This window comes from Diceros bicornis, chromosome 12 (genome assembly GCF_020826845.1).
Source record: "Diceros bicornis minor isolate mBicDic1 chromosome 12, mDicBic1.mat.cur, whole genome shotgun sequence".
Taxonomy (NCBI): Eukaryota; Metazoa; Chordata; class Mammalia; order Perissodactyla; family Rhinocerotidae; genus Diceros; species Diceros bicornis.
In genome coordinates this window covers 51,606,193-51,617,036 of record NC_080751.1, presented here as the reverse complement: position 1 = coordinate 51,617,036, position 10,844 = coordinate 51,606,193, and the positions used below count along the sequence as shown (strand labels likewise).

Sequence of the window (10,844 nt, the reverse complement as noted above, 5' to 3'; positions counted from 1 at the left end):
AGAAAAAAGACTTCTGATCCTTAAAGGGACAAGAGAAGATGGCTGCTCTGACCAGCGACGTGAACTTGGGAGGCATTTTAACACTGTGGGTCTCAGTGTCTCTGTGTATAATATGAAGGGGCGGGTTTAGCTGATGTCTTAAATGTGCTTAGGCTTTTAAGTTCTGAACACAAGCAAAACACCACAACATCTTCTAGAAGATCGGTGGGAGAACATTCCCTCCATGAAAGTCTCAGCAAGAGCAGGACCGAGTATCTCATTAGCTAAGCCACTGTCATATTTTAGCCCCTAATTTAAAAAACTACTCCACAGAAACCTAAATCAACCAAGTTTTTCTTTTTTCATTCTAGTTTTAGGAGGAAAGGGAAATATGTTTAGGGATAAGCACATCTTCAGATCTTTATTGTACTCAATCTGCTTACATATTCTAGCCCTACACAGAGAAAACAGGTTGAAAACAATGGCCCCAGAGCACTGAGAATACTTCAGTTATCAAGGGAAGAGTTAAGATTACATAAGTTTATTCTACATTATATTTAAATTAAGAACGTCCGCGATCATGTTAACTTAAAATGACAATAGAGTTCTTAAAATTTCCAAATATGTAAGTTACCTTATTAAAGCAGACTTGGCCTAAGTAAAATTCTAGAGAGCACCCTCTAGTGGCAAAAAATGCAATTGCTGAATAGCAATTTTGTCCTGAAATTGCACAGACTGGACAAATAGTAGCTGTCATTTATTGAGCACTTATTCCATTTCAAGGACCAGCCCAGATGTTTCACAAGGTACTAAGACAAAGGATTTCATAAAGGCAGTTTTCAACGTCATGGAGAGAACTGGAAGTCTTTTATTTCACAGAGCCCAAGCTGTACCTTAAGAGTTATGTCACTGAGTGTGTTTCCCCGCTGTGTCTTCCTGGACGCTGGGGTGGGGTCCAGCCTCAGCACATTCTCCTGCACCTTTATTCCACCTGCTTGGAGTTCTGAGCTGTGGCGGAGACACTTTATAGGTCATATTTCTCTCTTATTTTCAGCTCAGAGCCCCTAATTTCAAGCTGGCAAAATGAAGGGAGATGAGAAAAAAGCAAGCAACACTAAAAAATAAAACAGGGGAAAAAAGGGGAAAAGAAAGAGCCCAACACCTTATAATAATTTTCATGAGTCCAATGATCTTTTAATTCAAACAAAATTACTTAACATCCATGATTTGAGAGGCGTTTAATAAACAGCAAAACACTTATTCACACGATTACAAGTTGTATTTTTCAGTGATCCACATCCTCCTCAGATCTTTCGAGTGTCCTATGTGTCTTATATAGTGAATTTCTGTTCTGAGCACCTCATCTGAGAAAACTGGTGCTCACTTCCCAAAAGGGCTTGCTACATATTACCAACACTTGCCACAAAGCGAGACCTGAGGAGACAAATATTTTCGTACATTCTGATCATGAGTGTCCCTTCCTTAGAGAGCCCGGTGTCCCAGCACCCGTGCCAGGGTGACCCCTCCACAGAGGGTGCAGATTCTAATGCGTACCAGCTGATCAGCCCCCGTTCTTAGCAGGCTCTGTGGGCCCAGATCCTCCAACTTTTTAAGGGACACTAGAAAGCAGAAGCCTCCTAATTTTTAAATTTTGGAAACTTTGAATGTAAAAAAAAAAAAAAAGAAGATCAAACTACGTGTGAAACACTCTCTGAGCTGGATGCGTCCCTCTGGTCACAGTTTTCTGCCTCTGCCCTTGGGATCTTAGACGACTGATGTTCAAGTCACCCCAAGGAGATGCCCTCCTGACCAGATCCCGAGGACTGGGGTGAAGAATTCCAGAAGAGAAGAGTTGCTGGGGGCTCCTGATGTGCTTCACTGTCGTTGTCACTGATGCCTCGTCGAGGCAGGAAGCACATGCTCTTACTCATTAGTCCCCCTATTTGATACTCTCTCATTATTTGGATATTTCCACCAGTTTCCAAGAACATGAGAGTTTGCAGCGTCTACTGTAAAACACTTTTTTATTCTCTCAGTAGCATCCAGAGTCATGTCTTTTTCTTTGTGGTCATTAAATCCTGACCTTCGGTAAAATCGACACCAGTTTTCTGGGTTAAGCTACGCTGTCTCTAACAGGGATTCTGAAATCTTCAGGAAGACAGAGGCACTGAGACAATGCACAAATTCGAAATGGGACCAGTGCATTGCTGTATTTTCAGCAAATGAGAAGAGGGCTCCTTTCTTAAAAGTCATTTCACATATTTCATAATTAACTAAGGAAAAGGAAGATGTGACTGGGTTTTCATTTGGGAGTAGATTTGCTCTGGGTCTGTGCAGCTTCAGAGTTTAATTCTCTGCTAATCTGTATAAGTGTAAGTTATGTACCTCAAATAAATTCTACAAGCACTGCCCTCAACCCCATATTTTCTCGACTATAGAGCTGTCTTACATTGATATAGAGCAGGTATAAAGCCACATGTACTTGGATCCCCCGAAGAAAAAAATACATAGTGAAGTTTTGCACTTTCTAAGAGGATAGCTAAGAAGCAAGTGTGGAAAAAGAGCTTGGTGACGCTTCAGTAGGAGATCAGGATAGAGACCCTGGGAGGCTGAGAGTAAACACTAAGTGGGCACCACCCAGAATCCCCAGGCAAGCTGTCGGAAAACAGGAGGCCTACTATTCTATACACACAGCTGAATTTTAAATGCTACAAGTGCCCGGCTAGCTCAGTCGGGAGAGTGTGAGTCTCTTAATGTTACAAGTTCAGCAGCTCGATGGTTTTCAACAGTATTGTGAGAGCTACGTTCCATTTTTACTTGGTTTCTTTAAAAGATGAATGGAATGAGGGCTTTCCGAGATTTGGGGTAGTCCTCAAACACCTTGAGGTAGAACCTAAAAGACAAGAAAGGAATAATTATAAGTATAATCAAGCAGTGGTCAACAGGTGATGTTTGCTGTGTCTGAAATCCCCATTACAAATCAACCTGCGGTCACCCAGGGCCTGACTCTGCAAGAGGGTCATTTGTCCACCTTCTGTCATGCTCCTGCCTCCTGTCTCTTATCAGTGTTGAAGCTTCGTGTTGGGAAATAAAAAGTAATAGCCAGAGGACAGTGGTGACGGTTGAACAACATTAGGAATGAACCTAATGCCGCTGAATTACTTAAAGTCATTAAAATGGTAAATTTCAGGTAATGAATACTTTACCACAATAAAAAAAATAAGAAATGCAGAAAGAAGTACTCAATGGAATCAGCTGAGAATTACAGGGAACCAGAGACCCCAAAGACCATGTGCAAGGTTAACCCGTGAGAATGGGCAATGTTCCCAGAAAATACCCCTTCATGAGGCCTGGAAATGCCAAGAAAATTTTACCTCGTATTATGGGTTGAATCGTGTCCGCCCAAAATAGATGCTGAAGTCCTAACCCCCAGTTCCTAAGAATGTGATCTTACTTTGGAAACAGGGTCATTGCACATATAATTTATTAAGCTAAGAGGCACACAGGGGAGAAGGCCACGTGAAGACAGAGCAGAGACTGGAGTGATGCAGCTATAAGCCAAAGACACCAAAGTTTGCCGGCCACCACCAGAAACTGGGGAGAGAGAAGGAGGGAGTCTTCCCTAGAGCCATCAGAGAGAGCACAGCCCGCCTACACTTGATTTCAGACTCTTGCCTCCAGAACTGTGAGAGTTGTTTTAAGCCACTCAGTTTGTGGACATCTGTTTCGGCAGCCCTGGAAGACTAACACATCTTGTGAAAAGGCTTTCTCCTTAAGTGACCAGGCTGTCCTCTTAACGAGTTGAAGCTGGCAGCTGTCTAGTAATAATCAAGATGATACACTCTGTAAAAGTACCTTAGTTTGAACTGGGGACAAATAGTGATAATATGTTACAAGAGGTGGCTGGCTTTTGGTGCTATGATTTGAGAGATCTGGTGAGCTGCCTCTCACCCCGTTAGCCCTGTAGAAAAGATGCCCCCTGACCCTCCCTCTGGAGCAGCCCGACATAACAGGATAGGGCCTCAGCTGGGATTTTGTTGTTGCTCCAGCTGGAACCCTCTGGTGAAATTGCTGTCCCTCCCCTGACCATGCCCAGTTGAGTCCTTGCTTCTCAGGGTCCCTCCAAATGCTGGCTGCTGCCCTCTTCTCCCCCACGCCCTCTCTGCCTCTGGTGGGCAACAGACCCTGCCTGAAGTGGGGAGAACTCTTACGCTGACTCTCTTCCAGGCTGGGGACCCTCTGTCACCTCCCCACCAAGTTCAGGAGGTAGCAGGACTAGCTCATGAGGAGAGCTGTTGTTTCATTCATTTCTGACAGGTCTCGGTAAATTCCACTCCGAGGAAAAGACCCATTCTTAGTTTAACATTTAAAACTATGAACTTAATCATTAGCTGGACTAAAATACCTATGCAGGAGCTTAAGGGGCTCCTTTCAGTCCTGGTTCCAATCCGTTCCCCCTTGACATGTTCTATCTCTGTCTCCAGTAATCAGGGGCTTTCTCTTTCCTCCAGCCACAAAAGGCATTGGAGAGAAAGGATCTGAAATTCACATTTAAAGCCTGATAAAAACTTAGTATCTTACCCTTTTTCTTCCAGGGAGACTTTTAGTTAACTCTTTTGTCCACACCCCACCCCAGGCAGAGGGTTGGGAGGGAGGTGGGAGGTGGAAAGCTTTAGGCTGGACCTTCAGAGGAGAGGCCCTAAACCCCTGCAATTCCTGGCGTTCGCCAGGTGATGGGACAGCCCTGACATCACACGAGTGGCTGCTCACCCTACCTTCCCAGGAAGCCGGCAATGACCTTGGTTTTGATTTATGGAAGGTGGGGGTAGAGGAGGAGTACCAAAATAAGCGCTGGTATTCTGCAGATTCTGGAAAAATAATCCAAGAGTCTCCAGGGCTCTATGATTACCTGAACTGTTAGCACCAAGCTTAGAATTAAAAATAGCAGCCACACCAGGCACAGGGCTAGTGCTTTGCCCTGGTGGTTCTCTATCCTGGCTGTACCTCAGAACTATCTGTGAAAGTGGTGTCCACGGAACACACGTGGACAAATGTGGCGGAAGTGCATTGGATTGAAGCACGGAAATGGAAGCTACTTCCTGTTCCTCTTGACTCTTCCGAGTAGCCCACTGCCAACCAGAAGGCATTGCTAGGTGAGCCTGCTAGGAGGGCACAGAGGCTGGGTCAACTAACTCAGGTGGACACAAGGCACTTCTCTCTGGGAAGCCTTCTTCAACAAGGCGGCACGGTGGCTTCCCAAGTCACTTCGGGTGCCTCTGTCTACACAGGTTTATTTTTGTTTACAGAAAAAAAATTGTTACTGCTACTGTCATCCAGCTAAATTCCAACTTCAGTGAAAGCCCAAGAAGTCAGAATTTACCAGTCCGGATTATCGTAACCTTACCTTATAAAAATAAATGTCTAGGTTTCTACATCTGACTCAGTGCACTAAAAGCCCTTTTCGAGAAGAATGCTACGTGGATGCTGCCACTTTGATTGACAAGTTTACCTATGGTGGTGTAAAGCTCGCAGCCCAAGGAAACAAAGTGAGAAAAATGCAAATGCCAGTGCTGGGAGGGACCAAGAGGCCAGGGCATAGCCGCTCCATTCAATGATCTCACCAAGGAAATTGGCTCCCGAAACGTAGGTAAACAAGCCACCTGCGGGCAGAAGAATCAGCAAGTCAATCATCAGAACTGGGTCATTGCGACATTAAAACCTCTCTGCTTTCTTCCAAATTACATAAAGGCAGCTAGATCGAACGTGGGGCTAGAGACTACCTTCACAGTCATCGACGTCTGGTAGAATATTCTTGGGTAGAAAAGAAAACAAAGCAACAGCAGCATGCTGCCCTCAGAACATCCTGGAAGCATGAGGATTGGCCTCAACTGCTTGATGGGCCCCATCCAAATCTCTAACCACTGCTGGACCGCTGGATCTGGACAGGACGAGGATGAGGTGCAGGAGGTCTGGTTGCTGTTTTTGTTCTAGTAAGTAATGTTTCTAGGCCACCTCTCACCTGCCCACTCCTTGCCTGGACACCCACACGGCCGGTCAGCATCCTTCACGTTCACAGCCACACAAAGTGAAACAAGTTGCTACATGAAAATAATAAAAACCTGAATTGATGTGAGAAGAATTAGATTCTCCCTTGGCATTTGCCCTCCCACCTCTGCAGAGCAGTACAAGTTTAAAGTAGAGAGTAGGAGCTGCCGGGTTTTGCCCTGCTGGAGGCTGGCAAGGCCTGTTTCCACTTATTTTAAAAATTTCTTTCATATCCAACCATGTATTGCTGACCTCAACACTGTGTCTAGAAATCAACACATTTCTAATGATAGTAAATATTCCTACACTCAAAATTTCTGCCCCACGCTAAACTGGGAAAATTTCACCCAAAACAGATATTGTCTTTCTATAATTATAGAAAGAATATTTTGTTTTTAAATCATTCTCTAACACAACTCAATAATTGGAAACTAACCTTGGCTATTTAGCTTTTAAGAGCTTTCTGTGCTCTTTTTTATTTGTCTAGTTACTGAGTAAAGATTTAAAAAATTGAAACCCCTTAAAGTCATCTTCCTTAAGGATGACATTATATCAGCAGTCCCCAACCTGCAATTCCCCAGACTCCAGGGGGAACCACTGACCTACCGCGAAGTGTCTATAAATCGTCTATGAATAAAGCAAATGGTATATGTCATCATACAGTATTAGTTTCGTTTGATGGAGATACTGTTAGGATGTTAGCAACATTTAAATTCATTTAAATGTGTTACTGAATTCATAGTAGTTTTGTCATCATTTCCTTAATCAATGGATATTTATCTGCACTAACACCATGTTGTAATTCAAGAAATTTTTAATGTAAATAAAAGGTTGTATTTACATCAAAAGAGTGGAAGCCATTGACCTACACAAATACCCACCCAAAAGAGTGAAGGACTGCTTGAACTGGCTCATCCCACCTGATTACATTTGTCAACCTCACACTCTAGTTTCTTGGGAATGGTTAGGTCAAATATTCTGTCTTTAACACTGAAAATGCACTTGTACTTATAAGATCTCCCACCCTAATTTTTGATTAGGTAAATGTGGTTCTCCATCCCTTTAGGAATGTATAAGTGGCAGGAAATACACAAGTACTACCCATGACTACTCACTAGATAAGTCTAGATCAGTGGGAGAGGACGAATTTGTTGTTTAAGCACGATTCAGCTTTATTTGCTAACCTAGAAAGGAGCTGTGTACACATGATAGTTAATTTTTTGTGTCAACTTGACTGGGCCACGGGGTGCCCAGACATTTGGTTAAACATTGTTTGTAGTGTGTCCATGAGGTGTTTCTGGATGAGAAAAACATCTGAATTGATAGACTGAGCAAAGTAGATTGCCCTCTCCAATGCAGGTAGGCCTTGTCCAATCCATTGAAGGCCTGAATAGAACCAAGAGGTGGAGTAGGGGAGAATTCACTCTCTCTGCCTGACTGTCTTCAAGCAGGGACAATGAGTCTTCTCTTGCACTCAGACAGGAACTTACATCACCTGGTCTCCTGGGTCTCCAACTTGGGGATGGCAGATCCTGGGACTTCTCAGCTTCCATAATCCTGTGAGCCAGTTCCTTATATTAAATCTCTTCGTGTATCCCATATCTTTATCTATATCATCTGTATCTATTGGTTCTGTTTCTCTGGAGAACCTTAATACAGCACATGATAATCTTACCTACTGCAACTAGGTAGCAGCCTATTTCCATCCTACCCCAAGCCTTGCATTCCCCCCACCTTCAGGGTATTATGATCTTGCACCTTCCTGAGGGCTCCTGTACCTCTCTTGAACTTCCAGGTGCAGATCAGAAATGCAAATGTGTTATGGGGTAGGATGGGATGTGGAGGAGAAGTCAGGAGCAAATTGGGATATATTGTGTTATTTGTGCCCTCTTTATCCCCTCTCCATTTGTTATTCATAGCACAATCCCTAGGACAAGCTCCCAAGGAAGAGTGGGAATCTGGAGGGCAGTGGAGACATTACCTTGTGGAATCCTATAAGCGACTTCTCCAGGCTTCCTGAGCCGTCGCAATATATAGTCACTATGAATGTTGATTCCCATTCCCAAAATAAACAAGAAGACACCTTGGCAAAGAAGAGAGAGTGAAGAAGTTAAAAATGTATCCTGATCTTGCTGTTTTTCTCATAAGCTATTTTCTAAAAATGAAGAAAAGGGCATTTAATTTTGAATTCTAAGAATAATACTAAGAGACGGCAAAAAGAGGGGGGACAATCAGCCATGGTCCCAAATTTGGGTAGAGTGGCCATGTTGTTTCATAGATCAAAAGACTAAAAATGCACAGTGCCATGTGACGGAGGCAGGTGGGAGAGGAGAGAAAGGGAGGCAACACCATTGTCCAGTACCTAAACAAAAAAATAAGTAAATAAATAAATGAGTGAATAAATAGCAAGCTTTTGGCTCATTCACAAATAATCAAACTGTGGTTGGCAAACTTAACAGCTAATTCCAACCCCTTCTCCTTTGCCATCCCCTACTATAGAGGCTAGAAGGCTGGAAGGTGGTCATGTGACCTAGTTCTGCCAAAAAGATGTAAAGGGAAGTCTTCTGGGGGCTTCCTTTGAAATCTTTTGCTTTTATGGTCAAAGGGCAGATGGCACCAGTGCCTCTACCGCCTCCCTCCTCCTTCATTGCCAGATGTGATGCCTTGAGCTGTAGCAACTGTTTTGCAATCATTAAGTGACTATCATGAGGACCAGAGGTAAATATGCTAAGAACAGTGGAACAGAAAGACGGAAAGTTCCTGGAATCTTCATGGCATCAGTAAGCAACTAAAGGAATGTAGAAGCCACCTACCTTTGGACATTCTTGTTATGTAAGAAATATAAATTCTTAATTATTTAAGTCACTGTGAGTTGGTTTTCTGTGACTCATTGCTGAGAGCATTCCTGACTGATATATCCATTCTCATGAAAGTAATGTGAGCTAGACTGGAGAGCCTGGCACCTAGCAAACTGGTTTCCACCACTATCAGTTCACATACACACTCTCCTTCGCCATTTGCTGGTACAGAAAGGGCTCTGGTCTGAGGTGAGGAGAGCCAGGATCAGGGATGTTAGGTCTTCCATCCCAGTGGGCATCATTACAGCCCAGAAACACTCACTGTTCCACATAGATGCCCAACCTCACCTCTCAAAGAAGTGTATTTTTTTTTTAAAGATTTTATTTATTTATTTTTCCCCCCAAAGCCCCAGCAGATAGTTGTATGTCATAGCTGCACATCCTTCTAGTTGCTGTATGTGGGACGCGGCCTCAGCATGGCCGGAGAAGCGGTGCGTCGGTGCACGCCCGGGATCCGAACCCGGGCCGCCAGCAGCGGAGCGCGTGCACTTAACCGCTAAGCCACCGGGCCGGCCCGCAAAGAAGTGTATTTGTGATGATCAAAATACGTGAGGCAAAAAGCAAGAACAGTCGAATTCAAAACAGTCAAATCTACTCTCACCTCATTTGCTATAATATGAAACAATGATTTTCAATCTTGTCAAAAGATCATTGTTCTGGAAGAAAGGGAAACTAGGGAGGGACACCAGCTGGGGGGGCGGGGTGTGGAGAGAGGAAGGGGAGATAGCAGGCACAGCAGTGCACAAAGCAGGAACCTTGGACTAGATGTCTGTGTGTCCTACGGCAAGTCACTTACCGTCTCTCAGCATCAGTTTTCTCATCTGCAAAATGTAGACTCTAACAGTACCTATCTCACAAGGATCGTGTGAGACTCATTCATGTGTTCACTCGTTCATTCATTCATTTATTCAACTAATATGTATTGAGGGCTTACTATGTACCAAGCACTGTCCTAAACACCAGGGATACAGTAGTGAGAAAAACAGTCAAGGTGTCTATTCTCGTGAAGCTTACATTTCAGTGGAGGAACACAGAAATGAATTAAGATAATTTAAAAATGTAAAATCACATAATATCATGGCAAAGCAGATAATCAAAGTAGGATAATGAGATACAGAGTGAACTGGAGTAGGGAGGAGGTGTCTCTAATCTAGATGAGGTGGATAGGGAAAGCTTTTCTGAAGATTTGGCATTTGTCTTGTGATTTGAATAATGAGAATGCAAAGATCTGAGGGAGAGCAATCTAGCTGAGGAACTGACAGGTGCAAAGGCCCTGAGGCTAGAACAGGTTTAGTGTGTCTGAGAAACAGAAGGAAGGCTAGTGCAGTTGAAGCTTTAAGATAGAGGGGAAAATGAGGACATGCAGATGGGATAATAAGCAAAAAATCACATCAAGCATTATAGGCCTTGGTGAGGTGTTTGGATTTTTAAGTATAATAGGAAGCCATTGGCAGGTTTTAAGCAGGGGAGAAATAAGATCTGATTCCTGTTTATTATTATTACAAAAGAAGTATATATGTTATATGGAAGATTAAAAACTAATTAGCAAAAATAAGAAAACCAAGACACTTTATTTCTACCACCTAGAAATTACTACCGTTAAACACTTTAGTGCATATCCTTCCAGATTTTCATCTTATGTAATATCTAGGCCATATCCCAATTTCCTCAGATGTCCCCAAAACACCTCTTATAGCTGGTTTATGCAAACTAAGGTCAATATAGGACCACATCTGGCATCAAGTCATTATATCCCTTGAGGATCTTTTAATCTAGCCTAGACTCCTGACTGTTTTTGTTAGGACATTGACATCTTGAAAAGAACAGACAGCTGTCCCTCAGAATGCCCGTCTTTGGGAATTCTGGCTTACTTCCTCATGGTGGCATTTAACTTATTTCCTTATTCTCTGTATTTCCTGTAAACTGGCATAAATCATTTCCTGTGTGGTTATGCTACCAGTT

The 10,844-nt window shown here is 43.2% G+C and overlaps 1 protein-coding gene across 1 annotated transcript in view; it reads right to left on the bottom strand.

Moving 5' to 3' along the window:
• Positions 1-2,534: 2,534 nt before the first annotated feature.
• The window catches only part of SRD5A2 (steroid 5 alpha-reductase 2), a 51,456-nt gene continuing 43,146 nt past the window's right edge, over positions 2,535-10,844 (bottom strand). Inside the window, exons 3-5 of the mRNA XM_058551501.1 lie at positions 8,006-8,107; positions 5,489-5,639; positions 2,535-2,872 (exon numbers count right to left, since the gene is read on the bottom strand). Coding sequence (XP_058407484.1) covers positions 2,806-2,872; positions 5,489-5,639; positions 8,006-8,107 — 320 coding nt within the window. The 3' untranslated portion in view covers positions 2,535-2,805. The remainder of the gene's footprint in view (positions 2,873-5,488; positions 5,640-8,005; positions 8,108-10,844) is intronic.